This window comes from Odocoileus virginianus, chromosome 18 (genome assembly GCF_023699985.2).
Source record: "Odocoileus virginianus isolate 20LAN1187 ecotype Illinois chromosome 18, Ovbor_1.2, whole genome shotgun sequence".
In the NCBI taxonomy this organism is placed as follows: Eukaryota; Metazoa; Chordata; class Mammalia; order Artiodactyla; family Cervidae; genus Odocoileus; species Odocoileus virginianus.
Genome location: NC_069691.1, coordinates 11,256,205 through 11,281,336, shown reverse-complemented (window position 1 = coordinate 11,281,336; position 25,132 = coordinate 11,256,205). Strand labels below are relative to the sequence as shown.

The following is a 25,132-nucleotide window of genomic DNA, read 5'->3' as shown; positions in this document are numbered from 1 at the left end:
TGTGGAAACAATGGCTGACTTTATTTTTGGGGGGCTCCAAAATCACTGCAGATGGTGACTGCACCCATGAAATTAAAAGACGCTTACCCCTTGGAAGGAAGTTATGACCAACTTAGATAGCATATTAAAAAGCAGAGACATTACTTTGCCAACAAAGGTCTGTCTAGTCCAGGCTATGGTTTTTCCAGTGGTCATGTAAGGATGTAGGAGTTGGACTGTGAAGAAAGCTGAGCACCGAAGAATTGATGTATCTGAACTGTGTTGTTGGAGAAGACTCTTGAGAGTCCCTTGGACTGCAAGGAGATCCAACCAGTCCATCCTAAAGATCAGTCCTGGGTGTTCATTGGAAGGACTGATGCTGAAGCTCCAACTCCAGTACTTTGGCCACCTCATGTGAAGAGTTGACTCACTGGGAAAGACCCTGATGCTAGGAGGGATTGGGGCTAGGAGGAGAAAGGGGACGACAGAGGATGAGATGGCTGGATGGCATCACTGACTTGATGGACATGAGTTTGAGTAAACTCTGGGAGTTGGTGGTAGACAGGGAGACCTGGCATGCTGCGATTCATGGGGTCGCAAAGAGTTGGGCACAAATGAGGGACTGAACTGAACTAAATTTCCATGTTTCTCTTGCCATACATCTCACCCTCTCCCCATGTCCATAAGTCTATTCTCTATGTCTTTTCTCCATTGCTGCCCTGTAAATAAATTCTTCAGAAACATTTTTCTAGATTCTGTATATGTGCATTAGAATACAATATTTATCTTTCTCTTTCTGACTCACTTCACTCTGTATGATAGGTTCTAGGTTCATCCACCTCATCAGAACTGACTCAAATGTGTTCTTTTTTTATGGCTGAGTAATATTCCATTGTGTATATGTACCACACTTCTTTATCCATTCATCTGTCAATGGGCACCTAGGTTGCTTCCATGTTCTAACTACTGTAAATAATTCTTCAGTGAACAATGGGATACATGTGTCTTTTTCAACCCTGGTTTCCTCAGGATATACTCCTAGGAGTGGGATTGCTGGGTCATATGGTGGTTTTATTCCTAGCTTTTTAAGGAATCTCCATACTGTCTTCCATAGTGGCTGTATCTGTTTACATCGCCACCAACAGTTCAAGAGCGTTCCCTTTTCTCCACACCCTCTCCAGAATTTATTATTTGTGGAATTTGTGATGATGGCCATTCTCACTGTTGTGAGGTGATATCTCATTGTTTTGATTTGCATTTCTCTAATAATGAGTGATGTTGAGCATCTTTTTATGTGTTTGTTAGCCATCTGTATGTCTTCTTTGGAGAAATGTTGTTTAGGTCTTTTCCCCACTTTCTCACTGGGTTGTTTGTTTTCCTGGTATTGAGTTGTATGAGCTGTTTGTGTATTTTAGAAATTAATCCTTTGTCAGTTATTTCATTTGCTATTATTTTCTCTCATTCCTAGGGTTGTCTTTTCACCTTGCTTATAGTTTCCTTTCCTCTGCAAAAGCTTTCAAGTTTAATCAGGTCCCACTTGTTTACTTTTGTTTTTATTTCCATTACCCTAGGAGGTGGATCATAGAGAATTTTGCTTTGATTAATGTCATCGAGTGTTCTGTCTCTGTTTTTCTCTAAGAGTTTTTATAGTTTCTGGTCTTACATTTAGGCCTTTAATCCATTTTGTCTTCACATTTTTTAATGGAAATACCAGAAGCAAAGAAACATTTTTTCCTTGACTGTAAGTATAATGTACGCTCAATAACAGAAAGCTAACATAACTTGAATAACATAAAATCAAACCCGTCTAATCCTAATAAACACAGATAACCACTTGAAAACTTAATGTATCTCCTTGCAGTATCTCCTTTCCTTGATGCATTAGAATGAGACATTACATGTACAGTTTTGCATCTTACAGCGCAGGGAAACAAACAACTATAGCCAAGAACCAGCAGGAACAAGAGAAAGCAGAGGCTGACCTGCAAATAGCTGAGATGTCACAATTATCACACCGAATACACTCCGTGTTTTCAGAGAAGTAAAAGACAATCAAGAAAATACATGCAGAGAACAGCACATTCTTAAATGACAAAGCCGACCAAAACCAAACAAACAAAATAACAAAAATAACCTCCTCCCTGACACACACAAAGTCCCCACCAAATGGAAATGAAATAGATGTTAGACACAGTGAAAGAAAAAAATTGTGAATGGGAAGACGGGTCAGAATAAATCACCTAGAATGCAGGACAGAGAGACCAAAACAAGAAAAAAAAAAATAGCAAGTAAAGCAAAGTGAAAGCTTTGTGAGTGAGAAGGTAGAGAGTACATCTGACTGCATTTCCAGAAGAAGAGAAAAAGAATGTGGGAGAGGAGGTATACAAAGAAACAATAATTGTTATTATTTATGTTGATGTTACGCTTGTCTCATATTGGCAAGTGGAGACCTGTTTTAAGCTAAGATTTTTCAGAACTGATGAAAAAATTTAGACTCAGGTAGCCCAACAAACTGTAGTTTTTAAAAAGAATAATTCATACCTGTATATATTATTAAGCCTGAAAAAAACTACAAAGTGAAAATCTTAACAAACCTGATTACTCAAAGAAGCAACAATTAAAATAGCTGAATTCTAAACAGCAAAATAGAAACTGCTGGAATGACATCTTAAATGTGCTGAAAGCTATGTGCCAACTTTGTACTCCATACCTAGAGTTGCTACAGAACTAGAAGGATCAGCATAAACTCACAGTCTGTAAACATAACCTCGTTTATAGACATAGAAGGATACATACATATACTTATAAAAAGGCCTAGAAGCAACACCATGACGGTGGGAGAACCCAGAATTTCGTCTCTACATACCATTCCCCATTAAATGCAACCAGGAATCCTTGGAAAAACTGGCTGATCTCAGGCAGAAAAAGAGGAAGATGAGCCCAGAACACCTAGTTATGCCAGAAAGGAGATGCTCAGACAATGGCAGGGATATGTCAAAAGGACACAGGAGCCAGCTTGAAGGCGATCCCATTTTGCTGAATCTGGGATAAGTTGATTTAAATCATTTATATCCTTAAGGTTCTAAAAGTTCCAGTTAAGAGAGTGATTAGACTAAATGAAGTGAAGTGGAAGTCGCTCAGATGTGTAAAACTCTTTGCAACCCCATGGACTATACAGTCCATGGAATTTTCCAGGTCAAAATACTGGAGTGGGTAGCCATTCCCTTCTCCAGGGGATCTTCCCAACCCAGGGACTGAACCCAGGTCTCCCTCATTGCAGGTGGATTCTTCACCAGCTGAGCCACCAGGGAAGCAAAATTTAACTATATGCTGTATATAAGAGATCCATCTAAAACATAAAGATGCAGAAAGGATCTAAGTATTGAAACATGTAAATTATGATATGTGAAACAAATCGCCAGTCCAGGTTCGATGCATGGTATAGGGTGCTCGGGGCTGGTGCACTGGGACAACCCAGAGGGATGGGATGGGGAGGGAGGTGGGTGAGGGATTCAGGATGGGGAACACATGTACATCCATGGCAGATTCATGTCAATGTATGGCAAAACCAATACAATAAAGAAAATGAATAAATAAAACTGGAAAAAAAGAAAAGAAAAAAAGATTCACCATACAATTATTAAAAGCTCCATAACTATATTAATATGCCCACTTAAATAAACATGGCTTGCATCCGTGCAAAACAGACAGCCGGCACCCAAACCCCAGCAAAAAGCTTAATATAGGCACAGTAGGGAGATGTTGCAGGTAGAAGTAGTGTGACTGGCGGTCACTGTCCAATCATTTTCCAATGCAGACTTTTAATTAATCCTCTTCTTTTCTGTCCTGCATTTCATCCTCACTCTTTATTAGGCCATGCTTTCATAAATTCTGCTCCTTTTCCATTCAGTTTTTCCAGTGAATTAAATTTCTGGTCTCCTGGATGAGCATGGTCTGGAAATGGGCATAAGGTGGGTGTCTTGGTTACATAAGAGGTCAACTATTCCCTACATATAGACTTTCAATTTATGTTTGTTTCATTTGGTGCCTCATTTTCTATGGTTATTCCAGGCCAACTGGCTGTATTCACATTGGTTTCTTTGCAAAACTTATCCACCTATTCCATCTTCTAAAATATTGTTAACATTCTTTTGTCCCCTGATGACATTCTGCCATTCTTTATCCATGTTTATAATTTTTTATAAACTGTTAACATGATCTCAATGAGGAACTAATGTATGTGTCCAATGTGTCCAATCATCTACCTTTTATAGGCAATCTCTCATGATTTTAAAAATTCTGTAGATTTACAGTGGTCTAAACTCTGATAGGCTCCATTTCTCATTACACATTACAAAGATCCCCTTTGGTACTTTAACTTACTAATTCTTCCAGATGAAGGTAGATTCACTTTGGTAACTGCCTGCCTTCCACTTTCCAACTATGTATCAGGGCATGAGTGTAAACACAGACACACACACACACACACACAAGCTCCTGCACCCCCACTTTTAAAACTAAATTACATATAGATGCATTTAAGGGGTACTAGTCACCATGAAAAACCGAAAAACAGGATGCATAGGCATTTTTCTGCATTTTGCCAAATCAAAGCCTTTCCCAAAGGATATATGCATAGATAACAGTTCCCTTGAAAAGCTCACTAGTTTTCCCAAACCTGGAAAACATTCAAGTGAATATCTTAAATACCCCTCAAGCATTTTATACGTTAATAATATTTCCAACTCTAATTTCATACACTGTGGCAAATTTTTCATTATAATTTAACTTCCAACATAACTTCTTAGTATTCCAGAATGGCTAGTGGGCACATTTCTCATTACATATGAATATACTGACATTCTGGTCTATATAAGCATCAGTTCAGTTGCATCCGACTCTGCGACCCCATGAACCGCAGCAGGCCAGGCCTCCCTGTCCATCACCAACTCCCGGAGTTTACACAAACTCATTGTCCATTGAGTCAGTGATACCATCCAACCATCTCATCCTCTGTTCGTCCCCCTCTCCTCCTGCCTTCAATCTTTCCCAGCATCAGGGTCTTTCAAATGAGTCAGTTCTTCACATCAGGTGGCCAAAGTATTGAGTTTCAGCTTTAGCATCAGCTCTTCACATGAATATCCAGGACTGATTTCCTTTAGGATGGACTGGTTGGATCTCCTTGCAGTCCAAGGGCCTCTCAAGAGTCTTCTCCAACACCACAGTTCAAAAGCATCAATTCTTCGGTGCTCAGCTTTCTTCACAGTCCAACCCTCACATCCATATATGACTACTGGAAAGACCATAGCCTTGACTAGATGGACCTTTGTTGGCAAAGTAATGTCTTTGCTTTATAATATGCTGTCTAGGTCTGTCATAACTTTTCTTACAAGGAGTTAAGCGTCTTTTAATTTCATGGCTACAGTCACCATCTGCAATGATTTTGAAGCCCCCAAAACTAAAGTCTGTCACTGTTTCCACTATTTCCCCATCTATTTGCCGTGAAGTGATGGAACTGGATGCCATGATCTTAGTTTTCTGAATGTTGAGCTTTAAGCCAACTTTTTCACTCTCCTCTTTCACTTTCATCAAGAGGCTCTTTAGTTCCTCTTCACTTTCTGCCATATAGGTGGTGTCATCTGCCTAAGTTAGAGTGAAATTGTCCCCAAGGGGCTGGGGACACATTCTCAGTTTACAGATGAAACTAATTCTCCAAGTCCACATGACTGAAGCCCAAACCACAGGAATGTTATGAATTTACCAATGTAAAGGCCATTTTATCATCACGTCTCTTAGCAGCCAGTCAATCTTCTGTGGCATCTTACTTTGATCCTTATTTCAAATTCTAAAACAATACATCCATTTATACACATAACAGTTAACTCCAAGTGAGGAAGAAGCACTAGATTCCTGCCCTTGTAAAACTTAGAAACTAGTAGGGGAAACAAAATGATGAGTGACTACACCACAATGCATTAAATGCTGACAGACTTGTGAGAATATAAAAGAGAAATAACATAATATTTAACCCAATCTGAAAGGATCTCCTGAGCAGAGTGTTAAAGAGCACATAGGGAAGAGCCAAATGAAAATCAGAGGAAACAGCAAGGGCTTTCTAGGTCAGAAGACTAGTACCTGAGGTCAGGACAAGGAAGGACAGTAAAAACAAAACAAAACAAAAACTTGAAGCTGGGACACAAGACAGAAGAGAGATCACAAAGGGCGCTGTACACGCCCAGCAGGGTTTAGGTTACCAACAAAGCTGTCATGCAGGAGAGATCTGATAAGAAGAGATTTGCACATTGGGAAGACCACGCTGGTGTAAATGGAGAACTGAAAGGAGTGTAAAGTGTTGAAGATAACTTACAAGTACAGCGGTTGAGAAACCCTGGATTATAAAGAGATATAAGAGCTATTGCGGAGTTTTAGGAGGTAAAACTTATAGACTGACTAGATGCACATGAAGGAGAGGTTAAAGACCTATACCAGTTTTCTGGTTGGGGAAATCTGAGTAGATGATGGAACACAAGGCAAAGGGGAAGCACGGGCATCATTTCCTCCAGGCACCTGCATCAGGAAGCATCTGTGGTGCATCCAAGTTGGACACACTGGCTTGGAGCGTAAGAGAAACTCCCTGGTAAGAAGACTGGAAGCCCTCTTCTTTTTTGTTTTTTTGCCTTTTTTTCCATTTATTTTTATTAGTTGAAGGCTAATTACTTCACAACATTGCAGTGGGAAGCCCTCTTAACTGGTCTCATGTTAACAAACATGCTGCATTAACTGTGATGCCAATGACAGACCACAGGCCACACCTCAGCACATCTACTCTTATCAAACAGTTTACTTACCAAGGGCCACATCTTTTTTTTTCTTCATTTATTTTTATTAGTTGAAGGCTAATTACTTCGCAACATTGCAGTGGGAAGCCCTCTTCTTAACTGATCTCATGTTAACAAACATGCTGCATTAACTGTGATGCCAATGACAGACCACAGGCCACACCTTAGCACATCTACTCTTATCAAACAGTTTACTTACCAAGGGCCACATGTATTTGCTCCAGGCAGTTGTTGTTGTTATATAACTTAATAAAATATTAATAAACCAATAAACATTCAAAAAGAAAAGTTGTTTCTATGAAAGTTAAGTCAAATGGTCTGGAAATACACAGAACCTTACATAACTCAATAACTGGTATGAAAAATTTTAGACACAGAAACACACAGTCAGAATAAAGGTAAGTTATAGACTGACCTAGTGCAAGCCTGCAGAGTTAGCTGATTAGGCAGTCAAGGGGCTGGATCTGGGCTGTCAGCCCATCTGCCATGTATAAGCTCCACAACTTTTCTGCTAGTTACTTAACCCAAGATTCAGTTTCTTCAACTATATAGTAAACCCCATTTCAACATATGGTTGTTCTGAGACTACACAGATATTTTGTAAGTGGCCAACATTATGCCTAACCACAAGGAAGCAAACACCCAGTTGGTAATGCTATCTTTTAGTCATTCCTTCAGAAAAGGAGTACTCTTCTTTTAAGGAAGACTCAAAAGTTTGAGAAACTTGCTTCATATCATGGCTATATATTATGCTGCTCTCATCTGTCCTATGGACTTCTAAAAAGAAGTTTGGAAAAGACCTACTATGACCTGGAGCCTTAGACCTACTGACTACATCTCTGGCAAGCTAAATCATTAAAGAGAGCAAATGATAGAACCTACCAACAGAACTACACAAATACTGAAGACCAAGAACTCAATATTTACTTGACTTTTATGTATATAGTATTTCTTAATAAGGATTATCTATCTTACTAAAAAAGAAAAGTACATTTATCTTAATTATCATTATTTCCCCATTATTTTAAAGGAACAGGATAAAATGGGCAATTTTCCTTAGGCTTCAGATGGAAAGGACCACATGATACTCATCATTTGATTTCTAGCAACTAGCAATACGATGCAGTAAAAACATTTCTGCATAAATGAAGTTATATTTCTACTCTTTCTTACATTTAAAGGAGATACAGAAGTTATCATACTTACTCTTTCCCCATACATATATACACCAGGGAGGAGGATTTCATGGGAGAGATTAAGTGCTTCCCCTCCAATGTTTCATTACAGAAATTTTAAAAGACCACTCTCTCCTGAACAGAAGTGCTGTTTCTCCATGGAGTGGAGAATTGGGAAGATGAGGGGATGATTATCATTGAATTAATAATTAGTACCTCTTTGGGCTTCCCTGTAGCTCAGTCAGTAAAGAATCTGCCTGCAATGCAGGAGACCTAGGTTCAATTTCTGAGTCAGGAAGATTCCCTGGAGAAGGAAATGGCAACCCACTCCAGTATTTTTGCCTGGAGAATCCCATGGACAGAGGAGCCTGGTGGGCTACAGTCCATGGGCTCGCAAGAGTTGGACACGACTTAGTAACTAAACCACCACCACCTCTTTGAAATTATGGCTGCTATGAGACTGACCTAGTATGGATATATAACTTTTGGGGGTTCCACTGCTTTTGGAAGGACTAGCTATGATTGGAGGAACTGCACCACTAATTAGAATGCAGTATAAACTATGAAGGTTTTAAAACATGTACAACATTGCAAGAGAGTTCCCTTTTCTCCACACCCTTTCCAGCATTTATTGTTTGTAGATATTTTGGTGATGGCCATTCTGACCAGTGTGAAGTGATACTTCATTGTAGTTTTGATTTGCATTTCTAATAATGAGTGATGTTGAGCATCTTTTAGTGTGTTTATTAGCCATCTGTATGTCTTCTTTGGAGAAATGTCTGCACTGTTGGTGGGATATAAATTGATATGGCTATTATAGAGAACCGTAGGCAGATTCCTTAAAAAAACGAGGAATAAAAATATCATACAATGCAACAATCTCACTATGGTTCCAAAACCATAATTGGAAAAGACACATGTACCCCAATGCTCACTGCAGCACTATTTATAAGAGCTAGGACATGGAGGCAACCTAGATGTCCACTGACAGATGAATGGATAAAGAAGTTGTGGTACATATATAATGGGATATTACTCAGCCATAAAAAAATGCAGAGTAAATTCTGATGAAGTAAATGAACCTAGAGCCTGTTATACAGAGTGAAGTATGTCAGAAAGAGGAAAACAAATACTGTATATTAACGCATGTACATGGAGTCTGGAAAGACAGTACTGATGAACCTATTTGCAGGGCTGCAGTGGAGACACAGACATAATGAGCAGACCTGTGGACGCAGTGGACGAGGGAGAGGGTGGGACGATTTAAGAGTAGCATGGAAAAATATACATTGCCACGGACAGCCAGTGACAATTTGCTGTACGATGAAGGAAACTCAAACCTGGTGCCCTGTGACAACAGAGAGGGGTAGAATGGGGTGGGAATGGAAGAGAGGTTCAGGAGGAAGGGGGCATATGTGACATATGGCTGATTCATGTTGATGTATGCCAGAAACCAATATGATATTATATAGCAAATTATCCTCCGATTAAAAATATATTATGAAAAAAAACAAACATAAAACATAATGACAACTTTCGTGAATATTTAGTACTATGTGTGAAGTTACCAAATGCAGGACAGCTATAAGTACTCAGATTAATGTAGAAGTTCTAATAAATACTGAGGAACTTACCTAGATTTATCCAAATTCCACCTGGCTTGAGTATTTTCCATATTGTATCAATATAATCAATTACATTGTGAGCTGTGTCTATGAAGAAACAGGTAGCAATACAGTCCCAGGTATCTATTTAAGGAAAATCAAATTACTACATGTTATGCTATTTTTGCCTTTCTTTTCATGAACTCTATAAATGAACCAGTTACCTCTTTACAGATATGAATATTTAACTGCAGAGGTATAGAAGCTAAACTCTTCCAATCAAATACTATCATCTAGGCAACCAAATAATCATTTACAAAATACGCCGTCATTCATAAAAGATTTTATTGCTAATTTGATAACATAACCAATTTGGAAATCATTTTTGATAACCTATATCACTATATCTTCACCAAGTAATATTTATGAGTTTTATTTATAATCTTTTCAATCTCTAGCTTTATTTAAATCAGTTATGATGACTCTAATAAAAATTTTAAGAATTAAAAATTTTTCTAAATTTAAAAATAAAACCAGTTGCAATGAAAGTAACAGTCATTTTAAGTTGTGATTTAAACCAGTGTTAACTACCAATTCTGGAAGGTTTCAAAAAAGACTGAATGCATCTGCTGCCACCTGAGAAATGAATGGTATCAAAACACGTTAAGCACCCACCAGTACTCGGGGGAACTGCCAGATAAAAGGGGGGCCGGGACAGTCAGCAGCGGAGGGTGAAAAGCCGAAAGAGAACCTTTTGCCTTCTGGAGGCTGTGGCTTGGCACAGAGACAGAAGAGACTGTGCTGAAAGTGGCTGTCTGTACAGATAAGGCCCTTCATCCAACTGTGGATCGCCTTCCCCAGCTCCTCTTTCAAACCGTGCTCCAGAAGAAAGTCATTTTTACTTGCCAAAGCAATGTTTTTCATTATCTCACTTCTATTTTGAGACCGAGGTCCCTAACTCATCCTAACACCATGTCTCTCCTTGTACCTTCAGTGCAGGATCTCCCAGTGCCAGGATTCAGGGAAAAACAATAACTTCACTACCTTGTTACCCTCCTGCTCTCATCTCTCCAAGGTCTCCCGTTCCTCTTTTGAGTACAACTTGAAGTATTAGCTATGGCCTACAAGTCTGTCTCACCAACCCTCTGTAACCTCACCTCTCATCACCTGCCCACTGCTCACATCACAGCCAAACTGATCCTCCAGCTCTTCCTGAGCAAAACAAGTGTCCTTCACACCCCGGAATCCTCCTTCCTTTGCGTTTCCTCTCTCTGCAACACTTTCCCCCATGTATCTGAATGGCTTGCCTCTTCAGTCTTACAAGGTTCTCTGCTCAATTTTTAAGTTCTCACCTAAGAAAGACCTTCTTGATAATTCCACATAAAACAGCAGACCCTCCCCAGCCAATCATTATCCCCTTTACCTGCCTTATTTTTCTTCCTCACAATATTAATTTGTTATTGCCTCTCTCAAACTAGAATATGGGCTTCCTGTGAAAGGACCTTTGTTTTCCTCATTGCTGTCTCTGCAGGACCTGGAATATACCTCCTACTTAGCAGGTGTTCAACAAATACCTGTTAAACAAACAAACTTGCTGACCCCTCAGCCTTCTTTTTTTCTTTTGACTGACAAGTCTCTCTCCTCTTTCCCCATTATCATCTCCCTTTCTCTAATGACTAGCTCAAATTTCTTCTACCTTTTGCCAGGCTCAAGTCCAAACTTCACAGTGTGATTATAAAGGGCCTCCACACAACCTACTTCTCTAGCCTCATCACCCATTAAATCCCACAAAGTCCTTTTTCCTTGTAGCCAGGCTGTTCCACCATCCCTGATTACCTACTCATTCATATCTTTGTACCTCTGAATGCCATTCCTCCCTATTCTTCAAGTCACTGTCCATGTTGTCTTATATTAATAGACTCAACAGAGTCTAAATTTCTCAACTGCAGATCCCATATTTCTTTATAGTTCCCATGATTGTCTTATAGATAACTCTGAAAATATTCTACTGATAAACTGTCACTGAACTATACCTTAAATTCTACCATCAAAATGAATGACAACTTTGGCTCAGTACAAAATTAGCTCAATAAATTTAGAATAAAGGATGTGATTTTTAAAATGCTTGCTTTGGACTTACTGCACTCTGAGTATATCTCCTGAAAATCTCCTGCTGTCATAGAAAAGTTAGAACCAGGAGGAAGACTGTGGGGGTCAACATCAGGGAAAAAGATGGGTCGAATCTGATCAGCTGACCTCCGGTTATTGCTAAACTGATGAATCCAGGGATAAAGCTTATATTTATTAATTTCAGAACATCTGTAAAATATGAGCATAAAATTCAGTGTTAACTAAATATTTTACCAAGGAAATCTACTTTAAATACCAAAATTTATAATCTGATTGAAGATTTACTTATATAACTAAAAAAAGTGTTACCACTATACTTTACCCAATTATCTTAAACTCCACATATGCATGTAGATGAGTAACCAATCATGGATTAAAAGACAGAAACAAAATTAAGGTAAATTCAGGTATGTAAATGTGCTGTTCATTCAAATTTTTAAACACATACTGTTAAAACCTGAGCCCAAGTGAAAAACAGTCTAAGTATTTTTTTCAAAAAAATGGTATGTTTTGTTACCTAATTATTTTAATTTTTTTGTAACACTGTCCTTTTTACCTTTTCACTAACTTCTAACTCACACTGCTACCAAGACAACGTATTGTTTAAACAAGGCAGCTATTTATTTTTTCTCTAACATACCTCTTCTGGATTTAGACTATTTTCCACTACTTTATAAGGCCACAGAAGTTCTGAGAAATCTTTCCAACTCGGTTATGTGGAGTCATTTCATGAGAATTTGATTAAGTAAAAAAAATGTGATCACTACATTAAAATCTTATCCCACTAAAGAAACAGGGCTGAATAAGCTTAAGGAACAATAAGAAAATACTCCTTCCTGGGCAATACTCAGCCCTAAATTCTGCAGAGAAATCATTTCAGTTTCTTGAATACCCAATCACTTTTTAAAACATCCCTTACCCATCCTGTTCAACATTCTGTTAACTAGGCAACTAATTAAAGTAGTAACTATATAAGCAATTTAATTTTGATACAAGAAACACTTATGATATATACCATAATTAGACACTATGCACTTCTCTTCAAATTCAGAATTTTTCAAAAATAGGGTAAGTCAATCTGATTCTGAGAAATTACTGTTTCTAGCAAAAAGTAAATTAAATACCTGTTGAGTACAAAGTTGGAAGAAAAAAGCATAAAAAAACTCCATTCATTTCCTTGACAAGCATAACCTAGCATAGCTATTTCCCAGGCCAGTCTTCCTAGTCCAGCACCAGGTACCAGAATATTTACTTTAGAAGGATCCCTGAAATGAAATAAGGCAATTATGTCCAAACTCCTCAAAGAAAAGGGGAGGGAAAAAAAAAGACAAAATCCATATTAACAATTAAAAACTTAAGATATTTAATAAGAATAAGCTCACTCAATGCTCTGACTTCTTAAATTTGAGAAATACTTCTAAATATCAATGAGAAATAAAGCATATAAGGAATTATCAAATGTTAGCAGACTAGGGTTTTATCCCCAAAGTATTTTTCAGAAGAAAAACTGTCTTCTTTAAGACTTATGAAGATACTCCTAGCTATCACCTGTCTTGGAAAGACAAATCATTCCAAAGGAATCTCTGTACATACAAAGAAACTGAACACAATTATTTCAGCAAATGAAACAGTAAAAACAAAACTTTATTTCTAAATTCTGTTTCTAATACAATGGTTTACATAGCCAAATCAAGTACAAGCAGATTTTAATGTGTCAGGTCTCTCTTTGAAATCTGATATATTTCAGTTGGCAGAATTTGGAGCTGGGATATTCTTATAAGGAAGATAGGGAACTGCTTTCTAATTGAGCACTGCTGTTGCTGTGGTTAAGTTGCTCAGTTGTGTCCAACTCTCTGCAACCCCATGAACTGCAGCCCGCCAGGCTCCTCTGTCCATGAGATTTCCCAGGCAAGAATACTAGAGTGGGTTGCCATTTCCTTCTTCACTAACTGAACATACATAATGGCAAAGACATCACACCATGCCATAGGTTTCCAACCAAACTGTTCTCCACTTATTACCATTACCTTACCATCACAAATCTCCTTTGCTATTACATCTCCATTCTACTTTCAGATCACTAAAAAGCCTTAGCAAAGCAAAGACCTTTCAGGACTTCTGGCTCAATACAATATTAAGGAAACTCAAATGGTATTCTTGTGGAAAACTAAAGAAAAAAGTATATAATCAGCTGTTATCACGTCAATGAAAAAGGAATTTCACTATTGTCTGTATTCCCCAAACTGAGCTCATAAAACAAATCCAGTTTCCAAATCTACTCCCATGAACACTTCTTTATCTTTAAACTGTATGGTCTTTAAGTTTGATGTGCTCCAACCAGCAACAGGACTTTTTACTGGCAGCTCATATGATAACCTTTAGCAGTCCCCACTTTGAAAACAAACGAACAGAACTATGGGGGCTTTTGAAAATTCAGTCTACAAATATAGTAACAAGAGGATTTGTCTAGGGTCCTTCAATCTTAGATATATATGGAACATATATTTGTATAAAAACCTCAACAAAGTCTATTTAGCCTGTTTCACAGCTGAATTTTATATATACAATAAGGCATACACTGAAATTTGTTAAAAAATGATTTCTGACAAATAGGCTTATTGTGATTAGTAAGATATTCTTTAATACTTGACATGGGCAAACTAAAACCAAGTGCCTTATAAAAGTTTTCACTAAGATAAAATAGAATGTTGCCTTTTCATTCCAGATTATATACAATATGTCTATGTGTATGAACACTTAGATTTTTAATAAAGAAAATGGGAACATCTCATTTGGTTCATGCCTACCTATATTGGTTATCTAACATGAACACATGTATTTTTAACACTAGATTTTGAAAACCTCCTATCTGTAGGACACCATGCCGGCCCTTGTATAAAGGACCCACCATCATCTTCTACTCCCTTCTAGACCCAGCAAAACATTTACTCTCTAGAACTACCTCTTAACTTTTCTCAGTTTCTATTTGTCCAATCAAAAACATGCATTTTCCCCAAGTGGCTCTGTTCAGCAATTTCTTTAAAAATCAAGGTAATACAACAGAAAATATAAAGGATCTGGAAGTAAATTCATAGAATATTTAAATCATAATCCAAATAATCAATAATAATCAATTTCTAAGAAAGTAAAAGACTACCATGCAGAAATTAGAAATCATGCCAACCTTAAAGGAAAGTTGTATTCATAACAGTACTAATATTTATTTTGTTCACTTAAAGTTAGCTTTTTGACAGCTATTAAGTACTCCCAAACTAATCAAGCTTATAGAACTCTATTCCTACCTTGTGGCAAAAAGTTTCTATATAGAACTGCTATTAAAAAGCTGTCCTAAAGCCACAGAATAAAGACTACAGCAAGCCTTACCTTAAGAGTTAATAGAGATTACTATAGATCTACCAATTATTTGTATTAAAAAAAAAAAAGATTTCAGTAGACATACTAAAGGAAACACATTATAAAACAAACTAAGAACTGAAAAACTGATCAAGAATCAAGCAATGAATGGGAGAATTTTTTCCCAAACCTTTGCTCTTAGAATTTTTTTTTTCTATTGGGTCTTTATATAAGGGATATTAACAGCATACAAGAAAAAGTCTCTAATCACGATGTATATAAAACAAAGGCTTTCTAAAAGGCATTTTCAACTGAGTATGAAGTCTAGGGCATTTTCTATGAAAATAAGAGAAATGTAAATCTAAGTTTAGACCTTTTTGGTGAGCTGACTTTAAACTTAGAAAACCAGGAGCCATATAATTAATATGTGCCTCAGTAATCAAATGTTGCCTGCTTGAGATTCTTAGCAAAAAACTGGCAAGTAAACAAGTGTATGTAGTTATTAGGCTGGGCTATGGATGAGCACTCTTTTTTGCCTTTTCATACTGTTCATGAGGTTCTCAAGGCAAGAATACTGAAGTGGTTTGTCATTCCCTCCTCCAGTGATGCAGGGAAAGATTGAAGGCGGGAGGAGAAGGGGATAACAGAGGATGAGATGTTTGGATGGCATCACCGACTCAATGCACATGGATTTGAGTAGGGTCTGGGAGTTGGTGATGGACAGGGAAGCCTGGTGTGCTGCAGTCCATGGGGTCGCAGAGTCAGACACAACTGAGCAATTGAACTGAATTGATGGATAAGCAATATATTTACTACAGATGTAACATCCCTGATAATAGTGGGAAACTTCCAATGCTCTTCCAGACAAGCAAGAATAAAGAGTACAGAGAGGCCTTGTGGGTTTGAAGAGGCCATGGCTGCACCGTGGTTGGCCATGTTTATACCAACCTTTGCTCTCCAGCTATTTTACCACAGTAAATGCTGTTCTTGGGAGAAGTTTCTTTATTGTACACAGAATAATTTTTGCACAGTACCTGCAAATAAGCGAATTCCAACACACAAAATACTTTTTCTTGGTGTGTCAGCATGATGACACTTAGCTGACCCCTGGTGGTAAGTGTTATGTACAACTTTCAAGCATCAGAAGGGTTTGGTTCTATTACAATCACAATTCACATGGTGGAAGCCACTACCCACATGTAGCTACTAAATACTTAAAATATGATTAGTTCTATTGAAATGTGCTACAAGTATAAAATAAATGCCAATATTCAAAGACAGTATAAAGGAATGTAAAATATCTCATTAAAATCTTGTATACTGTAACATATGTTAATATGTTTTAGATATACTGGGTTATTAAAGTATGTTATTAATCTCACCTGTTTCACTTTTCATGTGACTACTAGAAAATTTAAAATAACACAGGCAACTTACAATGTATTTATATTGAACACTGCTAGTCCATACAGAGAACTCATAAACATAATTTTGGGCAAAAAACAATTGTGAAATGACATCACAAACCATTATATGATCTTGTAAAACATACAGAACACAATGTGTTATTCATATATGTATATATAAACATGTAGTTAGCTAATGTAGAAAGCTAAGATTAGAGTAACAAATTTATGCTAGTTGTTATCTCCAGAAGGAGAGAAGAATGCGCTCTGTATGATCTGCAGAGCAGTTTCAACTGATAACAACAAAGAGATCTAAAATAAATATGGCAAAATGTCAAGGTTTAATAGAGTTGGATGTTGAGACACTTTATTCAAACTAGAAAATGGTTTAGAAATCAGAATAAGTGTCTAGTCTCTTCAAAAGTATGGTCCCAACTTAGTTATCTACTTCCAACAAAGAACTTCGTACATCACCAAGACAACTTCTAATCAATTCCAGAAAACATTTTCTCACCTTAATCTTGAGAGCTCCAACATACCTGCAGAAACTTAAATGATCACCTTATCTATAAAGTCTTTCTTTTCCCAAATATGCCAGGCAAAGCTTTAACTCACTTCTCAGAGCTTTCAGTGCTTCATTCATACCTTTCTTTATATGCCCAGTTCATCACTTTGCTTTTTTCATTTAATACAGGGGTCAGCAACTATAACCCACTAGCCAGTCACCTGTATTTGTAAAAACGCTTTAGTGGAACACAGCCATGCCCATTCATTTACGTATTGTCTATGGCAACATTCTCATGACAACAGCTAAATAGTCAGTAGCCAGAGACCACAATGCCTACAAAGCCTAAAATAGTTTCTAGCTGGCCCTTTAAGAAAAAGCTTACCAATTCCTGATTTAATATACCTTGAACTTCTTTCCCAATCAGTACACAGAGCTTTCTTAATCTGTTTTATGACTAAGTAGTCCATTTAATATTATAAAATAATGTATCAATAATGCTAATTAAGGACATTTAGATTGCTTCAATATCTTGTTATATAACATTAAAGCTAATATCTTTGGCATAAATAATTTCCATATGCAGGAGTTTATCTGTAGAAAGCTTTCCCCAAACTGAATTGCAAGGATCAAAACTGAATTTCGCTCAATGTTACCAAATTGCCCTCCATTAAATTTTACTAATTTATTTTTCCACCAGCAACATGTTTCCTCATACCTTCAGTAAGTTATATAATTTTCAAATTCTTGCAGTAGATTAAAATGGCATCTTAGTATGGTTTTTATATTTGCATTTTCTTATGAGATTAAGCATGTTACATTTCTTTTTCTGTTTACTATTTACACTATTTTTCTACTAGGTTATTGTCTTGAATTGTTTTTCCACCTTTTTTTTTTTAATACTTGAAAAAAATTTTTCAAGATTTTTAAGTACTTGAAATCCTGGAAGGTAGGCACTTGGGATCTTGATCAGAAAGAAATCTGAAATATTTATTTTTCTCTCTGGTCTAAGAGAGCTTTCTGGATTAAAGAGATATTATTAATTATCTTATTTATCTTAATAGCTCTTAAAACATTAAAGAGACTGTTTTCAGCCTCTAAACTACCTTTGCATTATTTGGCAATCTTCATTTGCTCTTATAAAATGGTTTCTTTCAGCTGAAAATAATTCTTTTATAACTTACATTCTTTATTTTAATCTAAGTAGAAAAAGCCATCTTTAAAGGATTTTAAAAGTCTTCTTGAAGGGTTAGACATATTCTGAGAGGCAAAGACACAATAGATTTACCACCCACAAACAAAATAACACTTCAAATTCTTCTAAAATAGACTGGGTTAATGAAACTCAGATCTAAAAACTACAATCCAGTAGTTTTCAGGATTCATAAAATATGATTCTACATGGTTGTGATTTCCCATTTCAAACAGGACTTGAACCTAAGAATCTCTCTTTCCTTAGCAACTATAAACTCATAGCACTAAATTTCTGAAATAATATTAACTGAGGTATCTGGCGTTCAGCACAACTAAAACAGCATTTCATTAATTTACAAACAGGCCCCAATGCACATGTCAGTCTGTCAGCTTCAAAGCTGCTTATACTTGTAAACTTAGACATTTAAAAATTCTCAACAGGAACAATTGGACAAACTGATAAGACAAATATGCTTACACAGGAAAAAAGTATTTTAATGACCACAAAAATAGTTAATTTATGCATATTTAAGTATATTATGTTTTGCAAACAGATCTATTAGAAAAGGCCTTTATTGAAATTTCAAAAAAAAAAGAACACAATCAAAAGGCTAGGTGACATAAACATTACTGATATTCAGTCTGAGTATAACAATAGCAAATTCACAGGTGCTTGCTGTGGCACAAACAGAATCCTAAAAATTTTACCTGAGACCCAAACTTGACCAGAATTTACCTGAATTCTGAAGCGCTACAATCATGTCCCTTTTTCAGGACTTAAGAGTTGCCACAAAAGAGTTACCTTTTGTGGCAAAGTTATGACTTTAATATGGATAAAGACTTTGTTATGTTTTGTTAGGCTTATTTTTAAGGGTTTTTGAAAAACTCATCTTATATGCTCTAAAGAAACCAATCTAAATTAAACAAGCAAAACAAATGACAGAGGAAGAAATATGTAAATTTTCCATTGGGTACTAGAATGACAAAAAAAAAGTGATATTTTGATGCACTTGATTTAAAATTCATACATCCCTGCCTACTTTTATAACATTGATTACTATCAGAGAAGGGAAATGGGTAACTGGAGAGGAGACTTTATATCCTTTGAAACCTTTAAAATTTTGAATCCTGTAAAATACCTATTTAAAATATTTTTAAATTATTCTTTTATATTAAAATAACCTGTTAGAAACATTAAAGCTAATTCATTCTTTTCTCACCAGTCTACATTTTATCTGTCAACAGTAATAAAAATACTACTACTACTACTACTACTAACAGGTAAATAACAGTGAAATAATACTTGTGCTAGTTCATTAAGTGCCTTTAACCATGAGATCCCCTTTTACTATAGCTAACATTGTTATGCTGACAGGATACCATGGTAATATACATGATTCAGTGATCACTAAGTATGAATGAATTCATATTTAAAGCACTAGAAATTATGCCGACATATGCATTTGGCATTCAGCCTTCCAAAAATACCCAAACTTTGGTATATTCCAACTGTAAAGAGTCTTATCTCACAATCTACTTTCCATAAACAAAGATTTTTTGAATATTGAGAAATACTTGGACTTTATGTTTACAAAGGCTAGTAAAATATATGATCTATTATTTTATATAGTATATGTATTGAGTATACCAACTAGAATCTTTAAGATTTTTGAAAGCAGCAGTATTTATAAAAGTTCCCTAAACTGAAAACATTTATTTATAAAAAGTATGAAAAATAAGGAAATATGAGACTAGACTATGATTCTAACAGTTGTAGAATATTTAATGTAGGACCACAGATAAAAATTAACAAAATAACTTGTAGCACTTATTAAACAAAGGTAGCCTTAAAGAATAAAAGAAAATTATTAATAGGAAAAAGAAAAAAAATGATCACTTCATTTGACATAGAAAAGGCATTTGACAAATGCAACATCCTTTCATGACAAAAACTCTCAGGAAATAGAAGAGAAGGAAAATTTCTCAATATCAAAAAAGGGTATTTATAAAAACCCTAGAGTTAAAATTACACTCAAAAATCAAAGACTGAAAGCTTTCACTCTAAGACCAGAAACTAGATAAGCATGTACTTCCAGAGCTATTTAAATGGGAAAGGAAGAGGCAAAAACTACCTTTATTCACAAACAAGATGATCTTTTATGTAGGAAAACCCAAAGAATCAACAAGAAAGCTACTAGAGCCAGTAAACAAATTAAGCAAAGTTGCAACACATAAAAATAAACACATTAAAAAAAAATCAGTTCTGTTTCTATCCATCGGCAAAGAACAATCAGAAGAGGAAGTTAAGAAAACAATTCCATTTATATAACATGAAAAAGAATGAAAAACAGGATTCAATCTAACCAAGGAGATGCTGCACTGAAAACTTGTATACTGAAACTTAAAAAACAAGGCTGAAAGATATTAAAGAATACCTATATTCATGAATTAGTGCTAGTGCTAAATCGCTTCAGGTGTGTCCAACTCTTTGCAACCCTATGGACTATAACCCACCAGGCTCCTCTGTCCATAGGATTCTCCAGGGAAGAATAAAGGAGTGGGTTGCCATGCGCTTTTCCAGGGGTCTTCCCACCCAGGGATCAAGCCTACACCTTTTACGTCTCCTACATTGGCAGGTGGGTTCTTTACCACTAGCACCACCTGGGAAACATTATTCATCATTAAGATATCAATACCACCAGAAACAATCTACATATTCAACATAATTCCTGGCAATATTCCAACAGCCTCTTTCAGAGAAATAGAGAAACTGATTCTGAAATTCATATAAAATTGCAAAGCGCCCCAAAGAACTAAAATAATCTTGAAAAAGAATAAAATGTACAAATCATACTTCCTGACTTCAAAACTTGCAAAGTTATAGAAATTAAAATAAGTATGGTACTGGCATAAAGACATACAGACCAATGGAACAGAACAGAGTCCGGAAATAAATACTTACATATGAAAAAAGTGAAAGTGTTGTTGCTCAGTCCTGTCTTGACTCTTTGCGACTCTTTGTAACCCTAGGGACGGTGGCCTGCCAGGATCCTCTGTCCATGGAATTCTCCAGGCAAGAATACTGGAGTGGGTTGCCATTTCCTTCTCTAGGGGAATCTTCCCAAACCAGGAATCGAACCCAGGTCTCCTGCACTGCAGGCAGATTCTTTACCAACTAAGCAACACCAATACATGTCACTCCTGTGATTGTGTTACATTATAAAACACTCAATGAAGTCTTATAATGTAACAGAGCCTGCTTACTCTCCAGACTTTCTTGCTAGCTTGAGGAAGGCCAAGTAGCCAATTGTGAAGGCCCCCAAGGGAGTGGGCGGGGCCTTCAGGAGCTGAGATAGGCTTCCAGCCCTCAGTCAGCAGGAAGCCAGGGCCTGTAACCACAATGGAACAAATTCTGCCAACAATCTGCATGAGCTTGCAAGTCTATGCTTCTACAGTCAAGTCTCTGGATGAGAACAAAGTCCAGCAGGTATCTTTATAGCCTTGTAAGGTCCTACACAGAGTGAAACCATGCCCAGATTCCTACCCACACAGAAACTATATAGTATAAATGTGTGCTGTTTTAAGCAATTAAATTTACGGTATTTTGTTGCACCAATATACATTTACCTTTCAGATGCAGCAATCTCACATCTAAGAATTTACACTAAAGATACATCTCCAGCAATCCAAAAATAAACATGCACAAGGTTATTAACTATAGCATTATAATTGCAAGATACTGCCAACTTCTTTACTTAAATAACCAAGTATAGGAGATCGAAGTAGTCTGAAACTGTTAAAAAAAAAAAAAAAAAAGATTGACTAAGATCTCCATGAACTGATATACAGCTAATTTAGGATGTATCATTAAGTGAAAAAAAATCAAAGTGCAAAATAGAATATATATTATGCTGCGATTTGTGTATGACAAAAGGGGATACCTAGAGAGGGGAAAAAAATACCTACTTACCTCCATAAAAAAGACAGAAAACACAAAGAAGAAGGATAAATGAAAAATCAATAATACTGATTTCCTACGTGGTAGAGTGGGGTAAAGAAAAGACAGAGGAATGAATGACATTTTTTCTGAATATCACTTTTTTTTATACAGTTTTGTCAAGATGATAGTCCACAAATCAAAAAAATTAAAAAACCAACAGGAATGGGGGAGGAGGCAGGGACACACAACCTTAAAACTAAAAGCAAACAAAAATAAACCTAAATATACTAGATTTCACATAAAAAATATAACCACACCTAGGGTGAGAAGGCTGAAAGGGAGCTAATTTGAGTAAACAGTGAAGAATATTTCTATTAAAAACCCTTAGAGGGGAGAATACTTCCTGGCAAATCCTGAACTCCTTTTGGTAGTTTTGTTTTTCCTATAATATGGAGGTAACAATTCTGAAACTTTTGTGTGTATTGTACAAAAAGAAAGTGTTAGTTGCTCAGTAGTGTCAGACTCTTTGCGACCCCACAGACTGTAGCTTGCCAGGCTCCTTTGTCCATGGACTTCTGGCAATAATACTGGAGTGGGTAGCCAGTCCCTTCTTCAAGAGATCTTCTTCCCAACCCAGGGATCGAACCCAGGTCTCCCACATTACAGGCAGATTCTTTACCATCTGAGCTACCAGAGAAGCCCAAGTATTGTAGGACTGAGTGAGTAAGCAAATATACTGATGTCAGAAGCCAGGTTTTTCATTGTGGAAGAGACTGAGAGACAGAGAGAATGGGGGAAGCTAAAGGAAGAATCCAACAGGATTGGATTAGAATTGAAAGTACCAATATGAACTCATGATCTCTTGTGTTTGGGGTGTGTGTTTAAGTTCTATCTGATCCATAAGCAATGACATCTTAGGGACAACGACACGTCTAGTGCCAGATCTTGGTCTCTACACTCCATTCTGCATTAAAAGGAACCAGGTCCTTGGGAAAATACCCACTCCAGGACTTAAGCAGGGAAAATACAAGATTGAACTAAAACATCTTTATTATTCCAGAAAGTAAGGAAGTGCTCCAAAAACTAATTGAAGCATGCCATGCCAAAAGGACATAGGCACCAACCAACTGGAATCCTACTGGCCAAATCTGAGGAAATTTAAAGAAGGAAATTTAAAAAACAATGGTAGTGGATTATAACCTACTGAATAAATAGGAACCATGAGTCATCCCTGTGATAGATAGATAAGAATATTAACAGAATGCTGGTAAACTGGAGAGTTAGAAAATCACCATTCCACAAACATCATAACAAGGTTAGTTCATGCAAGATTCAACGGATGACAATTTTAGGAGGGAGAGGGTTTGCAAAGGAGCAGGATACTAAACTGCATGGTCTCAAAGTATCTACTCAACTGCTTATTAGTTGCAAGAAGAGAAACAGTAACTAAATAGTGGGAAGAACCAGATAACATCTTGATTAAAATCAATGAGGGACTAACAGACATTGCATATCTCTGAACGTAATAGCCTGAAAAGGATACAACATCAACTCTGTATTATTTTGACAGAGGACACACAATCTAGACCTAACCATGAAGAAGCCTAAGACAACGTCAAACTGAAGAATATTCTATAAAATCACTTCTTCATATTCTTCAAAAATGTCAATGTCATGAAAGTTAAAAAAAACAAGACCAAGGAACTCTTCCAGATTAAAGACTAAGACATCAGAATTAAACCTAACATCCTTGACTGGATCCTAGACTGAACAGAAAAATGAGTATTACAGAGGACATTATCAGGATAATTTGTGAAGTTTAAATATAGACCATAGATAGGAAGACAGTATTCAAATTTAAATTGCCTCAATCTGGTGACTGCACTGGGTTTATGTAATAGAGTATCATTGTTCTTAAGAAAAAGCTCAAATAATAAGAAGTAAAAAACATGATATAATACAAACGGCTACAAACTGATGTCTCAAATAGTTTAAATAATTGTGTATATGTACTGCCGTGGATAAACACATAAAAGAGGGAAGAAAGAAGGGAAGTAGGAAAAGGAAACAAAAAAGCAAATGTAAAATGCTAAGAATTGGTGAATTTAGGTGAAAAATACACAGGAGCTCTCTATACAATTCATACAACTTCTTGGGTAACTTTGAACTTATTTCAAAATAAAATGTTTTCAAAAAAGAGAACGGATATATGCATATGTATTAAAATTTCTGAATAGATACATCTAAACTTAAAGATGTCAATCAACAAAGAGGGGAAGATGAGGAAAAGGAGGCTTTCTTTCCTCAAAGATCCTAGACTGAACTCCATCCATTGGTTCTCTTTAAACAGATAACCTCTGAGTTAGGTTCCTAACCTGGGATCCATGGACCAAAGAGGTCTATGGAAAGAATTCACTACACCTGCAAGCAGGTGAAAAAAAAAATTATATTTTAATTTCATTAGCCTTTAACTGATATGTTTCTATCAACTGTGAATGCAGCCAACAAACAATAGTAGCTTTAGAAGTACCCGTGACTTTATCACCAACATAAATTATATATATTTTCACTTCATATTAGCAGTTAAGATTCTCAAAATAACATATAGTATTCAGGTATTTTCAAAATCTATTAAAATCTCCTTTTAAGACTTATAACTGGTTTCTTTGCAATCCTATGTATGTCACTTTACTCATTTAGAAATGTTTTACTGAAAAAGAAAATATGGGCTTCAGACTGTTCAAAGTTTTCATGGCATAAAAAAGTTAAGAATCTCTTCTCTGAGCTATAGATCGCTCATCTGCATACACATATGCCATAAAGAGAAAAATTAAAATAGTTTAGAGCTTTTCACTCTGCCATAAAGTAAATTATAAAAGGATAGACATCATTGATAACGAACATTCAATCTAACCATTATTTAATTTCTAGATAATTTCCCATAGTGCTAGAACAATAATTATTCAAAACATTAACTGCAATCTCACACAGATGAAGCACCCGAGA

At 36.3% G+C, this 25,132-nt stretch overlaps 1 protein-coding gene across 7 annotated transcripts in view; it reads right to left on the bottom strand.

Moving 5' to 3' along the window:
* The window catches only part of CARNMT1 (carnosine N-methyltransferase 1), a 51,788-nt gene that overhangs the window by 8,061 nt on the left and 18,595 nt on the right, over positions 1 to 25,132 (bottom strand). For 6 of the 7 annotated variants that reach the window (XM_020915416.2, XM_020915400.2, XM_020915439.2 and 3 more), the window contains exons 4-6: positions 12,852 to 12,992; positions 11,738 to 11,916; positions 9,628 to 9,741 (exon numbers count right to left, since the gene is read on the bottom strand). In XM_020915416.2, the coding sequence (XP_020771075.1) occupies positions 9,628 to 9,741; positions 11,738 to 11,916; positions 12,852 to 12,992 (434 nt within the window). Of the gene's footprint in view, positions 1 to 3,798; positions 3,934 to 9,627; positions 9,742 to 11,737; positions 11,917 to 12,851; positions 12,993 to 25,132 lie in introns of all 7 variants that reach the window. The other variant, XM_070480344.1, reaches the window with a different exon arrangement.